Source organism: Rhinoraja longicauda, chromosome 13, assembly GCF_053455715.1.
Source record: "Rhinoraja longicauda isolate Sanriku21f chromosome 13, sRhiLon1.1, whole genome shotgun sequence".
Lineage (NCBI taxonomy): Eukaryota > Metazoa > Chordata > Chondrichthyes > Rajiformes > Arhynchobatidae > Rhinoraja > Rhinoraja longicauda.
In genome coordinates this window covers 52,130,111-52,155,119 of record NC_135965.1, presented here as the reverse complement: position 1 = coordinate 52,155,119, position 25,009 = coordinate 52,130,111, and the positions used below count along the sequence as shown (strand labels likewise).

Genomic DNA, 25,009 nt, shown 5'->3' with positions numbered 1-25,009 from the left:
TGATGAGTGGAAATTCCAAGAGTTGGGATGTGCAAGCATTGTGTGTGCGTGTGGAGGGGGGGGGTGGGGGGGGTGGGGGGAGGGGAGTCTGTCTACCCCACGCTAGATCTCCTGTGGCTGTTTGAGCTGCATCTTGGTGGAACCAGTCTGATACACAGCAACACAATGAAAATCACAAGGATAATCAGCACCTTATCCATGGGCTTGAAACATTCACCTCCTCCACTAACCAAATACATGGCTGCACTGTGTCCTATCTTGAGGATATCCCACTGCAAGTTATCAAAGACTTCTTGGCATCAATTCCAAATCCTGAAAATGACTGCAGACAAACCGACAGACAGCAGACACGAGGGGTCACGGACACCTTCAAATCACACACCAACATCACCTGGAATTACAATACCTTCCATTCACAGTTGCTGGCAAAATCTTAGAATTCTTTACATAATAACATGAGGTGCAAAATATTAAAGAGAAATCTCAACATCATCTTAAACAACAGATGGACAAGTGCTTGCCTCGACAAGACAACAGCAACTTAGAATCATCTTCAACTAATTCAAAGCAAAATAAAAATCTGGAACACTGAAAATAAATCCCTTCACTTCCTTAAATATAATTTAATTGTTAATTAGCATTCTAGTTTCCCAAAATAATATCACAACAGTTAATGAAAGGTATCTTCTGATCAATGAGGGGGTGTGTTCCAAAGCAAAGATTCCGTCACTGAATTAATTTGGATCACAAGCAATTCCTCCACATTACACTTAATGTGTTCAGCATTCAACACAATAGTCCCTAGCAGACTGGTTGAGAAGCTGCTGGAACTGGGGCTTAGCACCCCTCTGTGTGACTGGGTCCTGGACTTTCTCACCGCCAGGCCCCAAGTGGTCAGGATGGGGGAACACACATCTAGCTCCCTCACCCTGAACATAGGATCCCCCCAGGGTTGCGTCCTTAGCCCCCTACTGTACTCCCTGTACACACATGACTGTAGGGCCAGGTTCAGCTCAAACTCCATCATCAAGTTTGCTGATGACACTGTGGTGGTGGGCCGGATCTCAAAGACCCGGGTTTGATCCTGACTATGGTGCTTTCTGTATAGAGTTCGTATGTTCTCCCCGTGACCATGTGGGTTTACTCCAGGTGCTCTGGTTTCCACCCATGTTCCAAAAAAGTGCAGGTTTGCATGTTGATTGGCTTCAGTAGATTGTGTAGGATAGAATTCGTGAGCAGGTGAGCGTTGGTCGGCGTGGGCTTTGTGGGCCAAAGGGTCTGTTTCCACACTGTATCTCGAGACTAAAACTAAATGAAACTCTCCTAACATCTACTCCATCTTCTACTTGCATGCCCACGCTGTCTATGACCTGTTGCAAAGTCTTTGCTTCACACAGCTAACTACCCCTCCAACTTTTGTATCCAGCAAACATGGAGATCTTACATCCTAGAACTGAACGATAGATTGCATGTACACAAAGTGCTGGAGCAACAGCAGGTAAGGCCACACCTGTGGAGCGAAAGGACAGATAATATTTTGGGTCGGGACCCTTCTTCAGGCTGCAGTAGAGCAGTTTGACAAAAGGTTCCAACCTGGAACGTCATCTGTCCATTTCCCTTCACAGTTGTTGCCTGACCCGCTGAGTTCCTCCAGCACTTCGCATTTTTGCTCAGGTTCCCAACACGGAACCAAACTCCATCATCAAGTTTGCTGATGACACTGTGGTGGTGGGCCGGATCTCCAACAACGATGAGAAGGCCTACCGGGAGGAGGTGGCTGATCTGGCACTCTGGTGTCAGGACAATAGCCTCCTCTTGAATGTCACTAAAACAAAGGAGCTGATTGTGGACTTCAGAAGGGCTCAACATCCAAGGACGTACACGCCACTGGAGATAAATGGGTCTATTGTGGATAGGGTGAGCAGTTTTAAATACTTGGGAGTCCGCATCACAGAGGATTTGACATGGGCAACGCACATTGCAGCACTGGTGGGTAAGGCAAAGCAGCGCCTTTACCACCTTAGACAACTGAGGAAATTCAGATTGTCTCTGAGGATCCTTCATTGCTTCTACTCTGGGGCTGTAGAGAGCATCCTGTCCGGCAACATTACAGTCTAGTTTAGGAACAGCTCTGCCCAGGACAGGATGGCCCTGCAGAGAGTAGTGCGTTCGGCAGAACGCACCATGGGAACTACACTCACCCCCCTGCAGGACCTATACATCAGGAGGTGCAGATCCAGAGCAAGCAAGATTATGGGGGACCCCTGCCACCCCAGTAACGGACTGTTCCAGATGCTACGATCAGGCAAACGCCTCTGCTGTCACGCTGTGAAAACGGAGAGGATGAGACGGAGTTTCTTCCCACAGGCCATCAGGACTGTCAACTTTTATAACTCCAGAGACTAAATTTTTGTCTACACTATAGTAACTTATTAACTTTATTTATATGCTGTAACTGTAATTCTTTTTTGTGCACAACCCGCAGGCATTGCCACTTTCATTTCACTGCACATCGTGTATGTGTACGTGACAAATAAACTTGACTTGACTTGATCTGCACTTCCTTGTGTCTCCAATAGATTGTAAAATAATCCTGCAATAACCCATCAGAAAGTAAACTATCTTGTGAATTGTTCAGAAGTGCCATGGTGCTTTCATCTCCAAATGATATCCAAATGTATCAGCAAATAATAGGTTGCAATTATTAGCAAATAAAAATCAGAGCTTGCTGGAAATGACTAGTTTGGAAGTATTTAGTGTTATTTTCTGCATCATCTCCTACTGACGTGCGGAAAGCATAGAGGCTCCTGTCACTTGTTTTAAATGTATAGGCAAAAATAGAGTTAATACAGGAACAACTGAAAAGCATATTGTTTATAAGCAGGGAGAAACAACCCCCAATCTATTAGACAATAGACAATAGGTGCAGGAGGAGGCCATTCGGCCCTTCGAGCCAGCACCGCCATTCAATGTGGTCATGGCTGATCATTCTCAATCAGTACCCCGTTCCTGCCTTCTCCCCATACCCCCTGACTCCGCTATCCTTAAGAGCTCTATCTAGCTCTCTCTTGAATGCATTCAGAGAATTGGCCTCCGCTGCCTTCTGAGGCAGAGAATTCCACAGATTCACAACTCTCTGACTGAAAAAGTTTTTCCTCATCTCCGTTCTAAATGGCCTACCCCTTATTCTTAAACTGTGGCCCCTTGTTCTGGACTCCCCCAACATTGGGAACATGTTTCCTGCCTCTAGCGTGTCCAATCCTTTAATAATCTTATATGTTTCGATAAGATCTCCTCTCATCCTTCTAAATTCCAGTGTATACAAGCCTAGTTGCTCCAGTCTTTCAACATATGACAGTCCCGCCATTCCGTGAATTAACCTAGTAAACCTACGCTGCACGCCCTCAATAGCAAGAACAATGAAGCAGGGAAAGTCACCTCTGCAACAATCATTCATTCTCTGCAAAGACAGAGCTGCAGACAGAGGTGCAGACAGAGCTGCAGACAGAGGTGCAGACAGAGGTGCAGACAGAGCTGCAGACAGAGGTGCAGACAGAGGTGCAGACAGAGGTGCAGCAGAGGTGCAGACAGAGCTGCAGACAGAGGTGCAGACAGAGGTGCAGACAGAGGTGCAGACAGAGGTGCAGACAGAGCTGCTCGTAGACAGAGGTGCAGACAGAGGTGCAGACAGAGGTGCAGACAGAGCTGCAGACAGAGCTGCAGACAGAGCTGCTCGCAGACAGAGGTGCAGACAGAGCTGCAGACAGAGCTGCTCGCAGACAGAGCTGCTCGCAGACAGAGCTGCTCGCAGACAGAGCTGCTCGCAGACAGAGCTGCTCGCAGACAGAGCTGCTCGCAGACAGAGCTGCTCGCAGACAGAGCTGCTCGCAGACAGAGCTGCTCGCAGACAGAGCTGCTCGCAGACAGAGCTGCTCGCAGACAGAGCTGCTCGCAGACAGAGCTGCTCGCAGACAGAGCTGCTCGCAGACAGAGCTGCTCGCAGACAGAGCTGCTCGCAGACAGAGCTGCTCGCAGACAGAGCTGCTCGCAGACAGAGCTGCTCGCAGACAGAGCTGCTCGCAGACAGAGCTGCTCGCAGACAGAGCTGCTCGCAGACAGAGCTGCGTGCAGACAGAGGTGCAGACAGAGCTGCAGACAGAGGTGCAGACAGAGGTGCTCTGAGCAGAGTAGTATTTGAGAAAATGCAAAATGACAAAATGCATTCAGGTTTGCGATTTCTTCCTCCAATCTCCATATTTGCATTACATTTATAAAATGCTCCTGAATCCATTCCCAAATAAAATTGCACAACGAGCTTCACCCACCTCTCTCTCCCCTTCCCCTGCTGCAAGGGACAACCATTTCTCACATCATCTCCCACCACCCTGGTCCCTGCTCCTTCCACCCCCCCCCCCCCAACCTGCCCACACCCCCCCCCCCCCCCCCCCCCCACATTTCCGTATTTATCCATCTTACTAGAGGAGGTAATTGAGGCAGGTTAAAAATAAACAAAGAAAGAATGTTTAAAAAGAGAGGCAGGGTGGTGCATCGGCAGAGTTGCTGCCCCACAGCGGCAGAGGACCCGGCTTGGATCCTGACCTCAGGTGCTGTCTGTGTGGAGTTTGTACGTTCTCCCCTCGTGACCCGTGGGTTTTCCCCGGGTGCTCCGGTTTTCTCCCACACTCCGAAGACGTGCAGGTTTGTAGATAAATTGGCTTCTGTAAATTGCCCCTAAAGTGCGTAGGATGTGAAAGTGGGATAACACTGACAATCTTATACGTTTCGATAAGATCTCCTCTCATCCTTCTAAATTCCAGTGTATACAAACCTAGTCGTTCCAGTCTTTCAACATACGGCAGTCCCGCCATTTAGGGAATTAACCTAGTAAACCTACGCTGCACGCCCTCAATAGCAAGAATATCCTTCCTCAAATTTGGAGACCAAAACTGCACACAGTACTCCAGGTGCGGTCTCACTAGGGCCCTGTACAACTGCAGAAGGACCTCTTTGCTCCTATACTCAACTCCTCTTGTTATGAAGGCCAACATTCCATTGGCTTTCTTCACTGCCTGCTGTACCTGCATGCTTCCTTTCAGTGACTGATGCACTAGGACACCCAGATCTCGTTGTAAGTCCCCTGTTCCTAACTTGACACCATTCAGATAATACTCTGCCTTCCTATTCTTACCACCAAAGTGGATAACCTCACATTTATCCACATTAAACTGCATCTGCCATGCATCCGCCCACTCACACAACCTGTCCAAGTCACCCTGCAACCTCATAGCATCTTCCTCACAGTTCACACTGACCTAGTGTATGGGTGATTGATGGTCGGCATGGGCTCGGCGGGCCGAAGGGCCTGTTTCCACGCTGTATCTCTAAACTAAAAATCCATGAGTCACGGGGAGAACATGTAAACTCCACACAGTTAGCAGAGGTCAGGAATGAACCCAAGGGCATTGGAACTATGAAGCAGCTGCCTTACCATCTTCACCACTCTGCCATTTTAGGGTTTGCTGCATTCATTGAAAACTTCAAGTGGCATTGATATATGATGCATATAATACTATAATGGTATTATATGCACAATAAGTTAGGTCTACTGTGGCAAATTGTGCGTCACATATTGACGTGCTTTCAAGTCAGAACTCGGAAGGATAGTTTTAATGAAGTTTTTAAAAAGTTTTAATTCCTTCTGCCTCCGCAATGTTCAACCAGCAAATAATGAATGCAGCAAACGCATAAGGCCTCTATAGTTTCTGACCTTCACAGAAAAACATTTGAAGGCACAGAATGCTCCCAAAATGCAAGTATAACTCACAGGTATCGTCTAGAGATGTCGGGGGAAAAAATCTGCCTTTTTGTTTTATTGATTCAGATGGAATACAAGTTTGGATGAAATTCACCTTTTCACATGTTATTATATCAACAAGCAATGAAACAAAAATCAACACCAAGATTTTCTGCAAGGTTCTTTGAATTGTTATTCATATTATCACTACTGAGGGTTTAAAACTCAAATAACCAGTGAAAGAACAGAACCTTTAAGTCCTGAGTTGGAGGCAAGATTGTAGATGAGTGGCCCTGTGTACGTTTCTCTAAAGTATCGGCACGGAGGCACGGTGGCGCAGCGGTAGAGTTGCTGCCTTACGGCGAATGCAGCGCCGGAGACTCAGGTTCGATCCCGACTACGGGTGCCGTCTGTACGGAGTTTGTACGTTCTCCCCGTGACCTGCGTGGGTTTTCTCCGAGATCTTCGGTTTCCTCCGACATTCCAAAGACGTGCAGGTTTGTAGGTTAATTGACTGGGTAAATGTAAAAAAATATATCCCTAGTGTGTGTAGGATAGTGTTAATGTGCGGGGATCGCTGGGCGGCACGGACTCGGTGGGCCGAAGGGCCTGTTTCCGCGCTGTATCTCTAAATCTAAAATCTAAATCTAAAAATCTGAATTCTCCAAAACCTTTAGTTTAAAGACTTATAGTAGGCACATGGATATGGCAGGTTTGGAGGGATATGGACCAAACACAGGCAGGTGGGACTAGTGTAGCTGGGACATGTTGGCTGGTGTGGGCAAGTTGGGCCAAAGGGCCTGTTTCCACACTGTATCACTCTATGACTCTAAAAAGGTCATAAATATAGTATTTACCAGACATTCCTAAGTACGTCCAAGAAATTGTCTAGATCTTGATATACAAATATGTTGCACAGTACCCTAGGCACAAATCTCTTCATATACCACAGGCAGTCCCTCTTGCCTCAGGTGTATTTCCCACTCTGATCTGTCTGAATGGTCCACACTTCCCAAATATATCATACATTTCCTCAGCTGTTATTTTGGATGGCACATTTCCTATGTCCACGAGGCAGTTTGCTTCAGGGCGCAAACAAAACAATATTCAACTTCCTGTGGAAGTTCGGCAAGTCCCCTACAACTCTCACCAACTTCTACAGATGCACTGTCCAAAAGCATTTTATCAGGACGCGTCACAGCCTGGTTTGGGAACAGCTCCATCCAAGACCGCAAGAAAATACAGCGAATTATGGACGCAGCCCAGACCATCACACAAACCAATCTCCCTTCCAGTGACTCCATCTACACCTCACGCTGCCTCGGCAAGGCCAGCAGCCCAGACCATCACACAAACCAACCTCCCTTCCACTGACTCCATCTACACCTCACGCTGCCTCGGCAAGGCCAGCAGCATCATCAAGGACCAGTCTCACCCCGGCCACTCCCTCTTCTCCCCTCTCCCATCAGGCAAAAGTTATAGAAGTGTGAAAACGCACACCTCCAGATTCAGGGACAGTTTCATCCCAGCTGTTATCAGGCAACTGAACCATCCTACCACAACCAGAGAGCAGTGCTGAACTACTATCTACCTCATTGGTGACCCTCGGACTATCCTTGATCGGACCTTGCTGGCTTTACCTTGCACTAAACATTATTCCCTTATCATGTATCTATACACTGTAAATGGATCGATTGTAATCACATATTGTCTTTCTACTGACTGGATAGCGAGCAACAAAAAGCTTTTCACCTCGGTTTACGTGACAATAAACTGAACTGAACTGCCATGACTCTCATTCACTAAGATGAGAAGTTGGTGCTATCAAGAGAGTCTAGACAGTTTTGGTCTGTATTGCCTTGGAGTTTAGAAGAATGAGGGGTTAGCTTATTCACACATACAAGTTCCTCAAGGGGCTTGACAGGGCAGATGTGGAGATATTTTCAATCATGAGAGAGTCACGAACATGGGAACAGAACTACAAAATAAGGGAGCGGTCATTTAAAGCTGAGGTGTGGGTAGTGAGTGCAGACATCCCACAGCATGTAGATGAGCTGCCAACACGGAGAAGGCAGTGGACAAAGAGCTGGAAAATGGGAATAACAATAGATGGGCACTCGGTGATCGGTAAGTGATGATTCACTAACTACAAACATGTGGCCTGATGACGAAAGAGTGCAATCTACAGAACACCACGCCGGTACATCGGCCAACTCTGCAATGTTCCAAGGAAAGAATATAAGTTGATTTATTCATGTACATCGATCACACCGCGTTCATAAGTTCACATACATCGATCACCCGCGTTCGATCCTGACTTTGAATACTCTGTATGTTCTCCCTGTGACCGCCTATTCACAAATTCTAGGAGAAGAATTTGGCCATTCAGCCCATCAATTCTACCCCGCCATTCAATCATGGCTGATCTATCTTTCCCTCTCAACCCCATTCTCCTACCTTCTCCCCATGACCCCTGACACCCGAACTAACCAAGAATCCGTCAATCTCTGCCTTAAAAATATCCATTCTTCCCTTTTACTTTCCCTGTTCCCTTCATAATCTCTGACATGTCCTCCAATAACTATTGGAGAATGGCCCAGAATGGCCCTCTTCGTTGTCATAAGGAAGTGTGGAATATCAATGTAGACACACGGTGCTGGAGTAACTCAGCGGGTCAGGCAGCATCTGTGGAGAACATGGATAGGTGACGTTTCACAGAGTGCTGGAGTAACTCAGCGGGTCAGGCAGCATCTGTGGAGAACATGGATAGGTGACATTTCACAGAGTGCTGGAGTAACTCAGTGGGTCAGGCAGCATCCCTGGAGAATGTGGATTGGTGACGTTTCGGGTCAGGAGAATATTCCTGGAAAATAAAGAAACTGGGAAGACCCAAGGCCTAAGATCAAAGATCGAAGTAATTGTCTTGGATTCCATCACAAACTCCATCTCCAACCATCTCCATTTCCATCTGCCTTCTCGACAACAATTGGGGACATAGCCAGATTATTTGCAAACTTGCCATCTCGTCTGACTCAGAGATCAGAACGTCTAGATCATTTCTGCAGCATCACGAAGATCACCTACTTGCATTTCTGCAACACTTCCTCCTTCAGCTTATCTACAGTTGAAACCCACAGCCTTTGTTGACTTTATACCTGACTGCTTCAGTGTACTCCTGCCGAGCTTCCTTCACTCTAACTGTTATAAAGTCGTCCAAAATTCTGCAGCTTGATATAGCTTGAATATAGAACAGTCCAGCACAGGAACGGGCCATTCGGCCCACAGTGTTTGTGCCAAACATGATGCCACTTTAAACAGATCTCATCTGTCTACACACAGTCCATATCCCTCTATCCCCTTGCACTTGCATGTGCCTGTTTAAAAGCCTCTTAAACGCCACAGTAACTATCGTATCTGCCTCCACCCTCCACCACCCCTGGCAGGGGGTTCCAGACTCCCACCACTCTCTGCATAAAGAAACAGCCCACGCATCACCATTAACCCTTCCCCCTCTCACCTTGTAGCTATGTCCTACAGTGTTGCACATTTCCACACAGTGGAAAAGGTGCTGACTGTCTACCCTATCTACCCTAAATGTGCAACACTGTCTACCCTATCTATGCCTCCAATACTTCTATCAAGTCTCCCCTCAATCTCTGGCGTTCCAGAGATACATTTTAAAATTGAAAAGCGGTCCTTAAATACCGTCGGTATTTAAATACCTTTGGTCTAGAGGCAGCCCAGTGGCACAGCGGCAGTGTTGCTGTCTTACAGCGCCAGAGACTCAGGTTCAAAACTGACTGTGGGTGCTGTCTGTACGGAGTTTGTACATTCTCCCTGTGACCATGTGGGTTTTCTCCAGGTGCTCCAATTTCCAGCCACAATCCAAACTCGTACAGGTTTGTAGGTTAATTGGCATTGGTATCATTGTAAATTGTCCCTACCTGTGTAGGATAGTGCAAGTGTACAGGGACTTGTGGGCCGAAGGTCCTGTTTCCACAGTCTTGCTCCTCTTTATCTCTGTGGTTTCTTAAGGTCCCACAGCTCACAAAACTGTCAACGATCCTCCAGGCAGGCATTCCTAATTTTAAATGCTTTACCCGTGACAGAAGCAACTTCAGCTGCTGAATACACCAGGATCTGTAGTGAGTCCTGATTAGTATCTGATTAGTACTGATTAGTACGGGTGTCAGAGGTTATGGGGAGAAGGCAAGAGAATGGGGTTAGGAGGGAAAGATAGATCAGCCATGATTGAATGGCGGAGTAGACTTGATGGGCTGAATGGCCCAATTCTGCTCCTACCATTTATGATCTTGTGATCTTATGATCTGGAGTTGCTAATAATATATATTCCCTCTTTTAAGAGCACCTTGAAACCTTTTGGCAAGGCTGTTTCCTTATCTCATCATATGGCTCGCTCTCAAATTTTGGTTAATAACTCTCTTTTGAAGTGACTGGCGACAATTTACAACAACGAAAGCTCTATATAAGTAAAGTATTATCGCCATTGGGGTCACTGGAATCGGTGGTTGCGTAATAAAAGGTAAACGATGCCTGGACGTCCATGATTTGAAGAACAATGAAGTCACAGCACGTAAAGAGATGATATAAATTTAATACTCCTGACAGCAGTCACTGCAACAGCTCCTGGCGATATACACTCGGCCCATTTTTTTGGCAACCTGCCTTTGAATCTATATTGTCTGAGGAAGATGCTTTTCACACATTCCATCCTTTCCTTAGAGGAGTTTGAAGAAGGGTCTCGACCCGAAACGTCACCCATTCCTTCTCTCCTGAGATGCTGCCTGACCTGCTGAGTTACTCCAGCATTTTGTGAATAAATACCTTCGATTTGTACCAGCATCTGCAGTTATTTTCTTATATTTCCTTAGAGGAGAATGCACACGTCCTCTGTCACGGAATGTCACCCGCCCTTTTCCTCCAGAGATGTTGCCCGACCCGCTGAGTTACTTCAGCACTCTGTGTCCATCTTCGGCACCTTCTGCACTTCTTTGTTTCGATTTCAATAAGCTACTCGTGTAAAGATGAGAATCCAAACACTGCCTAATTCTACGTTGCTGCTGGATTTTGCATCCCATCCTGTACCTCAGGTCCATGAAGCATCCTGTACCTCAGGACCATGAAGCATCCTGTACCTCAGGACCATGAAGCATCCTGTACCTCAGGACCATGAAGCATCCATCCTGTACCTCAGGACCATGAAGCATCCATCCTGTACCTCAGGACCATGAAGCGTCCATCCTGTACCTCAGGACCATGAAGCATCCATCCTGTACCTCAGGACCATGAAGCATCCATCCTGTACCTCAGGACCATGAAGCATCCATCCTGTACCTCAGGTCCATGAAGAGAGACAATTATTTATCCATCTGTGGGATGAGGCAATTCAGATTTCACACCTTTGCAAACATGTTTGCACTAGATCTACAAACCTTCCGATGTCATTCTCAGCTAAATAGCCATTATTTTTATTACTGAATATCAACTGAAATATCAAATATTAAAGAATCTTTTTATCTATCTTTGTTTGGACTCCTGGACATACAATTAAAGTGTGATTTCCACACGTCCACTTCAATACTATTGCAAAATAAGTTATTCAAATATTGAAAAGAGAAATGCATTTATCTGCAGGAAGGAACTGCAGATGCTGGTTTACACCGAAGATAGACACAAAGTGCTGGAGTAACTCAGCGGGTCAGGCAGCTTCTCTGGAGAGAAGGAATGGGTGACGTTTCGGGTTGAGACCCTTCTTCAGACTGCATTTTTCATCACAGTCTATTCTGTATTTATTCCCTACTTGATTTAGATCTCCCAAGTTGGGAGAAAGAGATTCGATGCATGGAATCTCTTCCTAGGCACGTTAAACTTAAAAATAAAAGCTTATTTATGGTATTTTTCACTGAATCTTGTTATTTGCAAATATACTTTAGCACCAAGTAAAAGTGTTGATGATTTGGATGAGAAAGACAAGTAACTAATTTAATTGAGGACATTTAATGAATGGGACAAAAGCAAACAGCTGGACATAATTAAATTCCACAAGCACCCACCACTGTTTGCATAAGTGTAACCTTATACGTATCAGTTTTATACGAGTATCAGTTCTCCAAGGTTCTGATTCTATGAAACATGACATTAAAATACATAATCAAATTAATTTTAACCTCCTCTTTATAATTAAAGACTTTGAAGTTTTGAAAAAAAAAGGCGAACAATGAATTGACCACAAACTCACGCCCCTCTCTCTGTATCGGGTCTGTGTGTGTGTGTGTGTGTGTGTGTGTGTGTGTGTGTGTGTGTGTCTGTGTGTCTGTGTGTGTGTGTGTGTGTGTGTGTGTGTGTGTGTGTGTGTGTGTGTGTGTGTGTCTGACCTGCTGAGTTACTCCAGCATTTTGTGAACAAACCCCTCTGTCTCAGGGTTATAGTGACTCCAGTCGGAATATCTTGCATTGCTACTTTGCGTTTGAAGTCATCTCCCTGAACAAGTCGCTAGGTTACGGAATAAAAGGCGAACGTTTCTCAAACCTGTATTTCATCCCCGTCTGCTTCGCAGTCGACTCCTTCAGAGATATGTGTTGTTGGGGAATGAAGTGGCCAAGACTTCGGGCAATGATCGCCACCGTCCGGAATTTTGCCCGGGCCCCATTGCCTAACTTGGGGCTGCTTGCAATCTGCTTGTGTCTCTCCTCGTTACTCCGTCCTTTCAGGTTGTGGTCTGTACAAGCGATGGAGACTTGCATCCTCTGGCTAAACGAGCTCCGAATCACAGATACCAAACCTCAGCCCAACGAGCCAGCGAGCTGAGCTGAGCTGAGCTGCAAGACTTGTCTCTCAGCGCACGTTGAATCAGCGAGCTGCTTTAACCAGGGGAGGAGGCACCAGAGGAGAGACACGTTGTATCAGCGGTCCCTGTGTGTGTGTGTGTGGGCAGGGGACGGTGGGCAGAGAGAGACCACACCGAGGGTCCAGACCACACCGAGGGTCCAGACCACACCAAGGGTCCAGGGCTCCAGAGCTTTACCCCTCAGCCACTCCCTGCAGCGGATCAACTCCTGGCTGGAGGGGAAACTCTACAGTGTGGGGTTCCCAGGTAACAGCTTTCTTCCAGCGCTGTCTCTTGCTCTGCCTTTAGTGGCCAGGATTCTCCTCCCTCGTCCTTAACTACTCCATCCCCATCCCCATCCCCATCCCCATCCCCATCCCCATCCCCATCCCCATCCCCATCCCCATCCCCATCCCCATCACACACCGCAGCGCAGCGCCAGCTCCTCACCCTGAACACAACTCTAGGCAAGACACCAACCCAAACCACACTCCACCCCACCCCCCACCACCCCCCCCCCCCCCACCACCCCTCCCCAAACACAGCCACCCTCCTGGGTACCACAGTGAAACATGCATGTGCCAACGAGCAGGCACATTCATCTGCCTCCAGCTTCTGACAGACCGTTGTGCTGCAAGATTTCTGCTCAGAGAGCATTGAGATTTGCAAACTGCAAAAGAATATATATACATTTAAAAGCAGGGCTTGGCTTTCTCGGTACTTTCCAACACTGCCCCGTGCATTTTCAGCAGAGACACAGCGCAGGATGCAAAAGCCGTGCATGTGTGTGTGTGTGTGTAGGAAGGAACTGCAGGTGCTGCTTTACACCGAAGATAGACACCGAAAAATCTGGAGTAACTCAGCGGGACAGGCAGCATCTCTGGAGAGAAGGAATGGGTCTCGCCCCGAAACGTCACCCATTCATTCCTTCTCTCCAGAGATGCTTCCTGTCCCGCTGAGTTACTCCAGCATTTTGTGTGCACCTCGAGGCTGGGTTAGACTCAACATATCTCAGTTACCGACCCTTCACCAATCCCTTGCTGGAACCATCCAACTGATAGCACAGCATTCGGTTCAAGGACACAGTTCACGTTTGGAAGTTACAGTTGAATCTGCCGCTCCACCCCTTCCAATACGGTGTCTGCTTGCTATTGAGGGCGTGCAGTGTAGGTTTACTAGGTTAATTCCCGGAATGGCGGGACTGTCCTATGTTGAAAGACTGGAGCGACTAGGCTTGTATACACTAGAATTTAGAAGGACGAGAGGAGATCTTATCGAAACGTATAAGATTATTAAGGGGTTGGAGACGTTAGAGGCAGGAAACATGTTCCCAATGTTGGGGGAGTCCAGAACCAGGGGCCACAGTTTAAGAATAAGGGGTAGGCCATTTAGAACTGAGATGAGGAAAAACGTTTTCAGAGAGTTGTGAATCTGTGGAATTCTCTGCCTCAGAAGGCAGTGGAGGCCAATTCACTGAATGCATTCAAGAGGGAGCTAGATAGAGCTCTTAAGGATAGCGGAGTCAGGGGGTATGGGGAGAAGGCAGGAACGGGGTACTGATTGAGAATGATCAGCCATGATCACATTGAATGGTGGTGCTGGCTCGAAGGGCCGAATGGCCGACTCCTGCACCTATTGTCTATTGTCTATGTGCGACATTATTAAGGAGAGAAAAAAGTTTGCTCGTTTCACAGGGGTTGGGTTCATCAGCTGCATTTAATCCCCTGTCACCTGCCACTGAGAACCGTCTCGGCATTTTTACTCTGAGATTCATTTTGAACTTTTCTATCAAATCGCCCCCTAACCTTAATCTTTCCCACCTAAAGAGGGATCTCAGTTCCTCTGGTCTATTAAACTCTGTCTGGGTAAGTCTTTAACCCAATGCAGGGAATCAAGAACTAGAAGACATACATAGTCAGAAGTTCAATCCTATTTAACTGGAACCAGCAAGTATTTTATTCCTCTTAAGATAGCCAAGGTTTCTTGAATATATTGTTTTAAAATGCATTCTCAATTTGTCTTTTCATCTTCAAAAATGTATATATTTCTACACAGCTAGCTTGTTTGGGCCTTCTCCACCAACTTATTAAAGCTATGCACATTCATGCATGAGAAAAGCTTTTAACTGTGCCCCAGTACACGTGACAATAATAAACTAAAGTAAACTGTGGGGGCAAGAACAGGAAGGCAGATTATTATCTGAATGGTGTCATGTAAGGAAAAGGGGACGTACAACAAGACCTCAGTATCCTTGTACATCAGTCACTGAAAGGAAGCATGCAGGTACAGCAGGCAGTGAAGAAAGCCAATGGCATGTTGGCCTTCATAACAAGAGGAGTTGAGTATAGGAGCAAAGAGGTCCTTCTGCAGTTGTACAGGGCCCTATTGAGACCGCACCTGGAGTACTGTGTGCAGTTTTGGTCTCCAAATTTGAGGAAGGATATTCTTGTTATTGAGGGAGTGCAGCGTAGGTTCATGAGGTTAATTCCCGGAATGGCGGGACTGTCATATGATGAAAGAATGGAACGACTGGGCTTGTATACACTGGAATTTAGAAGGATGAGAGGGGATCTTGTAGAAACATATAAAATTATTAAGGGATTGGACACGTTAGAGGCAGGAAACATGTTCCCAATGTTGGGGGAGTCCAGAACCAGGGGCCACAGTTTAAGAATAAGGGGTAGGCCATTTAGAACTGAGATGAGGAAAAACCTTTTCACCCAGAGAGTTGTGAATCTGTGGAATTCTCTGCCTCAGAAGGCAGTGGAGGCCGATTCACAGGATGCATTCAAAAGAGAGTTAGATATAGCTCTTAGGGCTAGCAGAATCAAGGGATATGGGGAGAAGGCAGGAACGGGGTACTGATTGTGGATGATCAGCCATGATCACATTGAATGGCAATGCTGGCTCGAAGGGCCGAATGGCCTCCTCCTGCACCTATTGTCTATGTATCTATGTAATCTAAAAAAAAATCATCCCAAAACATGCTGCGTGTAAATTTCATCAGTTATTGCATTTTCACTGTCACCCAAATCTATATTTGTCTATTGTTTGCATTGAGTTTCATAGCATCAGCAGCTTTTAAAAACTGCTTCCCATATACTTAATTCTAGGTCATTAACATACAGTACGTGGGAAAAGCAACTGACTTCGTATAAACCCCTGGGGAACTCCCTCTAGTTTGAACAATAAAACTTCCTACTACTTTCTGCCTTCTGACCCTGAACCAAAATCAAAGCTCCAGTGTCTTTAATTCTACAGGATTGATAGAGTTATACAGTATGGAAACAGGCCCATTGGCCCAACATGCCCACACTGACCAACGTGTCCATCTACATTTGTCCCACCTGCCTGCATTTGGCCCATATCCGGCGGCATTTAGCGGCACGGTGGCGCAGCGGTAGAGTTGCTGCCTTACAGCAAATGCAGCGCCGGAGACTCAGGTTCAATCCTGACTACGGGCGCCGTCTGTACGGAGTTTGTACGTTCTCCCCGTGACCTGCGTGGGTTTTCTCCGAGATCTTCGGTTTCCTCCCAAACTCCAAAGACGTACAAGTATGTAGGTTAATTGACTGGGTAAATGTAAAAATTGTCCCTAGTGGGTGTAGGATAGTATTAATGTGCGGGGATCGCTGGGCGGCGCGGTCTCGGTTGGCCGAAGGGGCTGTTTCCGCGCTGTATCTCTAAATCTAAATCTAAATCTAAATATCCCTCTAAACCCATTCTATCCATGTACCTGTCCAAATGCTTTTTCAACAGTGTGATAGTCCCTGCCTCAACTACCTCCTCTGGCAGCTCATTCCATACACCCAACACACTTTATTGAAAAAAAGTTGCCCCTGGAGTTCCTGTTAAATCTTTCCCCTCTCACCTTAAACATAAGTACTCTGGTTCTTGATTCCCCAACTCTGGGTAAAAGACCTTGTGCATTTACCCAATCTATTCCTCTCATGATCTAGTACACTTCTATAAGATCACCCCTCTTCGTCCTGCACTCAAAGGAATAAGTTGATGCCACCATTACTCATGGTGAGGAGTACTGTGCTCTTGTTGAATGATGTCCTATTTGGTGAGCCGTTACCTCACGGGACCAGAGACCTGGCTCTGATGCTCACCTCATCGCTGTCTATCTGGAGTTTGCACGTTCTGCCTATGACTACGTGGGTTTCCTCCGGGTGCTCCGTTTCATCCCACATCCCAAAGACGTGTGGCTTTGTAGGTTCATTGGGCTCAGTAAAATTGCCCCTAATGCGTGGGGAGTGGATGGGAAAATGGGATAGTGTCAAACTAGTGTGAACGGGTTGGCATGGAGTTGGTGAGCTGAAGGGCCTGTTTCCACGCTGCATATCTAAACAAAACTGTACCATTTTCCCACTCGCTCTCCACACCCTTCTGGAAGTTTGGAAGTTTTGCTATCTCCTTGGGAAACCATTGAACTAGTGTGAACAGGTCTGCATGAACTATGGGATAACGTCGAACTAGTGTTATGGTCTGCATGGACTAGGTGGGCCAAAGGGCCTGTTTACAAGCTGTATTTTTCAATGAATGAATGAATGAATGAATGAATGAATAGGTTTATTGGCCAAGTATGTGCATATACAAGGAATGTGCCTTGGTGCTCCGCTCACAAATGACAACACAAACATACAGTTAACAATTAAGAATAAAGCATAACAAAACCACATCAAAACAATAAGGATACACCATTATGGTCTACACATGTGGGTGAAAATAAACCAGAGCAAAAACGAGACTACAGACTTTGGTTATTGAGTAGAACTATTACTCGTGGGGAAACAAGCTGTTTTTATGTCTGGCTGTGGCTGCTTTGACAGTCCGGAGTCGCCTTCCATAGGGAAGTGCTTCGAAGAGTTTGTAGCCAGGGTGAGAGGGGTCAGAGATGATCTTGCCCGCTCGCTTCCTGGCCCTTGCAGTGTACAGTTCGTCAATGGGGGGGTAGGTTGCAGCCAACAACCTTCTCAGCTGTGCGAACGATCCGTTGCAGCCTCCGGATGTGGTGCTTGGTGGCTGAGCCAAACCAGACCATGATGGAGAAGGTGAGGACGGACTCAATGATAGCAGTATAGAATTGGACCATCATTGCCTGTGGCAGATTGTGTTTCTTCAGTTGCCGCAGGAAGTACATCCTCTGTTGGGCCTTTTTGACTGTGGAGTCGATGGTGGCCCCCCATTTAAGGTCCCTGGAGATGATGGTTCCAAGGAACTTAAATGACTCCACAGATGTGACTATGGTGTTGTTGATGGTGAGTGGGGGGAGGGGAGGGGGATCCCTTCGAAAGTCTACAAGTTTCAATCAATCAAAACCACTCTTCTATGAGTAGGAATAAAAATGGGTCCTCTCTTATATGCTCAAGTGATCATCAATCAGTTTTTGACCATCCCAATACCAATAATTTAACAGATGCACTGATAATTAATTGGAAGGCAAATGTTTATAAAAATATGAGGTGAATAGATAGGGGGAATGCACAATCTTTCAGCCAGGATAGGGCAATTGAAAACAAGAGGACATATGCTTAAGGAGAGGGGTACAAAATCTAATATGAACCTGAGAGGCAACCTTTTCACTCAGCGAGTGGCGGGTGTATGGAACGAGCTGGCAGAGGAGGTAGTTGAGGCAGATACTGTAACAGCATTCAAATAAACTTGGACAGGAAGGTGGATAGAAACATAGAAACATAGAAAATAGGTGCAGAAGTAGGCCATTCGGCCCTTCGTGTCTGCACCGCCATTCAATATGATCATGGCTGATCATCCAACTCAGTATCCCGTACCTGCCTTCTCTCCATACCCCCTGATCCCTTTAGCCACAAGGGCCACATCTAACTACCTCTTAAATATAGCCAATGAACTGGCCTCAACTACCTTCTGTGGCAGAGAATTCCACAGATTCACCACTCTCTGTGTGAAAAAAAACTTTCTCATCTCGGTCCTAAAAGACTTCCCCCTTATCCTTAACCTGTGACCCCTTGTTCTGGACTTCCCCAACATCGGGAACAATCTTCCCGCATCTAGCCTCTCCAACCCCTTAAGAATTTTGTAAGTTTCTATAAGATCCCCCCTCAATCTTCTAAATTCCAGCGAGTACAAGCCGAGTCTATCTAGTCTTTCTTCATATGAAAGTCCTGCCATCCCAGGAATCAATCTGGTGAACCTTCTCTGTACTCCCTCTAAGGCAAGAATGTCTTTCCTCAGATTAGGAGACCAAAACTGTACGCAATACTCCAAGTGTGGTCTCACCAATGCCCTGTACAACTGCAGCAGAACCTCCCTGCTCCTATACTCAAATCCCCTCGCTATGAATGCCATAGGAAACATTTATAGGGAGATGAACCAGACCTGGACAACTGGGACTAACGTAGACAGGGCATCTTGGACAGCTATATGTGCCATAGATTCATATGGCACAGAAACAGGCTCTTTGACCTAACTCATTCAGGACAAAACTTTCATCTGGACCAGAATTTGATGAAAGTTAAAACATGACAGATTTGAAACATGTCAGGAGGCAGTGTTGACTGGGACACCCCCAGGACCAGCTTTAGGGGTATTGCTGTTTCTAATTAACATGAAAGGAGGTGAACCAGAATTGGAAGAGAGAGAGCACAATTTGTTAGTGGAAAGAACAGTTTTGCATTGAAGCCAAAACATTTTGGACTGAAATGACCCTGTCGAGGATATGTATGGTACTTGTTTTTTGATACATAGAAACACAGAAACATAGAAAATAGGTGCAGGTGTAGGCCATTCGGCCCTTCGAGCCAGGGCTGATCATCCGAAATCAGTACCCCGTTCCTGCATTCTCCCCACATCCCTTGATTCTGTTGGCACTAAGAGCTATATCTATAGCAATAGATTGAAAGATACAGCATGGAAACAGGCCCATCGGCCCACTGAGTCCAGGCTGGCCATCCATCATCCATTCACACTAGTTCTATGTTACCCAACTTTCCCATCCACTCCCTACACAGTAGGGTCAATTTACAGACTATGCAATATTTGACAGACCGCAGTATTAACATAGAAACATAGAAAATAGGTGCAGGAGTAGGCCATTCGGCCCTACGAGCCTGCACCGCCATTCAATATGATCATGGCTGATCATCCAACTCAGTAACCTGTACCTGCCTTCTCTCCATACCCCCTGATCCCTTTAGCCACAAGGGCCACATCTAACTCCCTCTTAAATATAGCCAATGAACTGGCCTCAACTACCTTCTGTGGCAGAGAATTCCACAGATTCACCACTCTGTGTGAAAAAAACTTTCTCATCTCGGTCCTAAAAGACTTCCCCCTTATCCTTAAACTGTAACCCCTTGTTCTGGACTTCCCCAACATCGGGAACAATCTTCCTGCATCTAGCCTGTCCAACCCCTTAAGAAGAGAGGAGAAGAAAAGTAAGTGTTAATTGCAGTGGAAAAGGCAGATTAATAAGAGCGCATAACTCCAAGCTGGTTAGGAAGGCAGCAGAGAAGTGAGATTGGTTGATCAATTAAAGCAGACGATTGGTAAATTGGCCATTTAAGTAATTTAGTGGCTGATATAAGCAAGGCTTGCACAAGGGGTGCAGCCCTGTCGAGGGAAGTGCCCTGTGAGAAAAGTGCGAGTCTTTGGCTGCCAGTCTTTGGCGAGGAGGCTGAGGCGAGGAGGCTGAGGCGAGGAGGTTGAGGCGAGGAGGTTGAGGCGAGGAGGCTGAGGCGAGGAGGTTACGCTTGTTTTTTGAGCTGGAATTGTTTTTGACACCGAAGTGATGGGGCACAAGTTGGTGCAGTGTGTTTCCTGCAGGATGTGGGAAGGTCGAGACACCGCTGGAGCTTCTGGAAGCTACACCTGCAAGAACTGTGTCCAGGTGCAGCTCCTGACTGGACGTGTGACAGAGTTGGAAAAGCAGCTGGATGACCTCAGGGCCATCCGGGAATGCGAGAGTTTCCTGGACAGGACCTACTGTGAGGCTGTCACGCCAAGGGTCCAGGTCGAGCGAAGGTGGGAGACCGTTTCAGGGAGGAGCGAACGTGGACTACAGGAGACCCTGGTGGCTGTGCCTATTGCAAACAGGTACACCCTATTGGGAACTGTTGGGGCAGAAGACGCTTCCAGCCCGAGCGGCGGACGTGTTGGCGGTTCTATCCCAGGCAAGGAGACTCGACCGGGGAGACCGAAGTCTGGAAGAGCCATAGTAGTGGGTGACTCCATTGTCCGAGGTACGGACAGTAGATTCTGTGGCGGCAGGCGGGACTCGAGGATGGTTTGTTGCCTCCCTGGTGCCAGGGTTCAAGACATCACGGAGCGGCTTCAGAACATCCTAGCGAGGGAAGGTGATCAACCGGAAGTAGTTTTGCATGTGGGCACGAACGACGTCGGGAGGAAGAGGAAGGAGATACTGCAGCGTGAGTTTAGAGAGTTAGGAAGAAGACTGAGAAGTAGGACGTCAAGGGTGGTTGTCTCTGGACTGCTACCTGTACCTCGTGCTGGTGAGGGCAGGAACAGAGAGATCAGGGATATGAATGTATGGCTGAGGGGCTGGTGCAGGGAGCAGGGATTTAGATTTCTGGACCACTGGGATCTCTTCTGGGGTAGGGGGTGACCTGTACAAAAGGGACGGGTTACACCTTAACAGCAGGGGGACCAACATTCTGGCAGGCAGGTTTGCTAGTGCGACACCTGTGGCTTTAAACTAAGTAAGGGGGGGGGAGGGGTTGACAAAATGGGAATATGGAGATGGAGTTAAAGGGGAAACGACTACAGGAGAAACTGTAAAGGACTCTCGTATGAATGGGAAGGGAAGTTCTAGAAGGGATATGAGAGTAAGGTCAGGGCCAATTGTGACCGGTGTGAGAGGGGAGGTGAATACGGAAGTTAAAGTGTTGTATTTAAATGCGCAAAGTATAAAAAATAAAGTGGATGAGCTTGAGGCTCAGTTAGACATTGGCAAGTATGATGTTGTGGGAATCACTGAGACATGGCTGGGAGCTGAATATTCAGGGGTACACAACGTACAGAAAAAAGAGGCAGGTGGGGAGAGGGGGCGGGGTAGCTCTGTTGGTAAGGAATGATATTCACTCCCTTGCAAGGAGTGACATAGAATCAGGAGATGTAGAATCAGTATGGATAGAGATGAGGAATTGTAAGAGTAAAAAGACCCTAATGGGAGTCATCTACAGGCCCCCAAACAGTAGCCTCGACATAGGGTGCCAAGTTGAATCAGGAGCTAAAATTGGCATGTCACAAATGTAACGCTGTGGTGGTCATGGGAGATTTCAACATGCAGGTAGACTGGGAAAATCAGGTTGGTAATGGACCCCAGGAAAGAGAGTTTGTGGAGTGCCTCCGAGATGGATTCTGAGAACAGCTTGTACTGGAGCCTACCAGGGAGAAGGCAATTCAGGATTTAGTGTTATGTAATGAACCTGACCTGATAAGGGGACTCGAGGTAAATGAGCCATTAGGAGGCAGTGACCACAATATGATAAGTTTTACTCTACAAATGGAGAGGGAGAAGGGAAAATTGGAGGTGTCAGTATTACAGTATAGCAAAGGGGATTACAGAGGCATGAGGCAGGAGCTGGCCAAAATTGACTGGAAGGAGGCCCTAACAGGGAAGACGGTGGAACAGCAATGGCAGGTATTCCTGGGAATAATGCAGAAGTTGCAGGATCAATTTATCCCAAAGAGGAGGAAAGATTCTAAGGGGAGTAACAGGCACCCGTGGCTGACGAGGGAAGTCAAGGACAACACAAAAATAAAAGGGAAGAAGTATAACATAGCAAAGAAGAGTGGGAAGCCAGAGGATTGGGACTCTTTTAAAGAGCAACAGAAGATGACTAAAAAGGCAATACGGGGAGAAAAGATGAGGTACGAGGGTAAACTAGCCAATAATATAAAGGAGGATAGCAAAAGCTTTTTTAGGTATGTGAAGAGGAAAAAAATAGTCAAGGCAAATGTGGGTCCCTTGAAGACAGAAGCAGGGGAATTTATTATGGGGAACAAGGAAATGGCAGAAGAGTTGAACCGGTACTTTGGATCTGTCTTCACTGAGGAAGATACAAACAATCTCCCAGATGTTCTAGTGGCCAGAGATCCTAGGGTGACAGAGGAACTGGAGGAAATCCACATTAGGCAGGAAAAAGTTTTGGGTAGACTGATGGGACTGAAGGCTGATAAATCCTCAGGGCCTGATGGTCTGCATCCCAGGGTGCTTAAGGAGGTGGCTCTAGAAATTGTGGACGCATTAGTGATTATTTTCCAATGTTCTATAGATTCCGAGTCAGTTCCTGTGGATTGGAGGGTAGCTAATGTTGGATAGTAGTAACAGGATTGTTCCGAGTCAGCATGGATTTACGAAGGGGAAATCGTGCTTGACTAATCTACTGGAATTTTTTGAGGATGTAACTAGGAAAATTGACAGGGGAGAGCCGGTGGATGTGGTGTACCTCGACTTTCAGAAAGCCTTCGACAAGATCCCACATAGGAGATTGGTGGGCAAAATTAGAGCACATGGTATTGGGGGTAGGGTACTGACATGGATAGAAAGTTGGTTGACAGACAGAAAGCAAAGAGTGGGGATAAATGGGTCCCTTTCAGAATGGCAGGCAGTGACTAGTGGGGTACCGCAAGGATCGGTGTTGGGACCGCAGCTATTTACAATATACATCAATGACTTGGATGAAGGGATTAAAAGTACCATTAGCAAATTTGCCGATGATACAAAGCTAGGTGGCAGTGTGAACTGCGAGGAAGATGCTATGAGGTTGCAGGGTGACTTGGACAGGTTGTGTGAATGGGCGGATGCATGGCAGATGCAGTTTAATGTGGATAAGTGTGAGGTTATCCACTTTGGTGGTAAGAATAGGAAGGCAGATTATTATTTGAATGGTGTCAAGTTAGGAAAAGGGGACGTACAACGTGATCTGGGTGTCTTAGTGCATCAGTCACTGAAAGGAAGCATGCAGGTACAGCAGGCAGTGAAGAAAGCCAATGGAATGTTGGCATTCATAACAAGAGGAGTTGAGTATAGGAGCAAAGAGGTCCTTCTGCAGTTGTACAGGGCCCTAATGAGACCGCACCTGGAGTACTGTGTGCAGTTTTGGTCTCCAAATTTGAGGAAGGATATTCTTGCTATTGAGGGCGTGCAGCGTAGGTTTATTAGGTTAATTCCCGGAATGGCGGGACTGTCATATGTTGAAAGACTGGAGCGGCTAGGTTTGTATACACTGGAATTTAGAAGGATGAGAGGGGATCTTATCGAAACGTATAAGATTATTAAGGGGTTGGACATGTTAGAGGCAGGAAACATGTTCCCAATGTTGGAGTCCAGAACCAGGGGCCACAGTTTAAGAATAAGGGGTAGGCCATTTAGAACGGAGATGAGGAAAAACTTTTTTAGTCAGAGAGTTGTGAATCTGTGGAATTCTCTGCCTCAGAGGGCAGTGGAGGCCAATTCTCTGAATACATTCAAGAGAGAGCTAGATAGAGCTCTTAAGGATAGCGGAGTCAGGGGGTATGGGGAGAAAGCAGGAACGGGGTACTGATTGAGAATGATCAGCCATGATCACATTGAATGGCGGTGCTGGCTCGAAGGGCCGAATGGCCTACTCCTGCGTCTATGGTCTATGGTCTATGGTCTATGGTCTATGGTCGAAAATATTTTCTTTAGCGCATTAGGTATCCCCTTTATGGTTGCAAGGGTATCATAATCTCTTGATCATATGTTAGACTCAGATCAGTTTCCATTCAATCATCAAACTGGCATTAAGATGGTGTACACTGCTCTTAGGTCGACTACAATATACATCTGTGCATGCACTTCAATGTGTGTGTGGAAATCATGCACATGGAAAGGAGTAATAGGAGTAATAGGAGTAATAGGAGTAATAGGAGTAATAGGAGTAATAGGAGTAATATGAGTATCATAGGAGTAATTGGAGTAATAGTTTCCAAGCTGTGTCTTTCAATTCAATTCAACTCCGTTGGATTATGAAAGAAAGCAATTCTTTCTCAAATCACAGTGTGAGAAAAGCCATACATATTTTGAAAGGTTCCAGGAGAGTCCACAGGCACAGACTCTGTGTGGAGATTGTACGTTCTCCCTGTGACCACATGGGTTTCCTCCGGGTGCTCCGGTTTCCACCCACTTTCCAAAGGCGTTTGGGTTTGTAGGTTAATTGGCGTCTGTAAATAGTCCCGAGTGTGTGGGGTGTGGGATAACAAAGAACTAGTGTACAGATGATTGATGGTGAATGTCAACTCTAAGGGTCTGTTTCCACGCTGCATCTCTAAACATAATCAGACCTTCTATACCCAATTCAAATATGGCATTATGCAGGAGGTGACTTAACCATATTGAAGCT

General features: G+C 46.6%; 1 protein-coding gene across 1 annotated transcript in view; it reads right to left on the bottom strand.

The window, feature by feature from the left end:
• The window catches only part of kcnab1a (potassium voltage-gated channel subfamily A regulatory beta subunit 1a), a 129,982-nt gene extending 117,084 nt beyond the window's left edge, over positions 1 to 12,898 (bottom strand). Inside the window, exon 1 of the mRNA XM_078410977.1 lies at positions 12,344 to 12,898. Coding sequence (XP_078267103.1) covers positions 12,344 to 12,558 — 215 coding nt within the window. The 5' untranslated portion in view covers positions 12,559 to 12,898. The remainder of the gene's footprint in view (positions 1 to 12,343) is intronic.
• Positions 12,899 to 25,009: the final 12,111 nt, after the last annotated feature.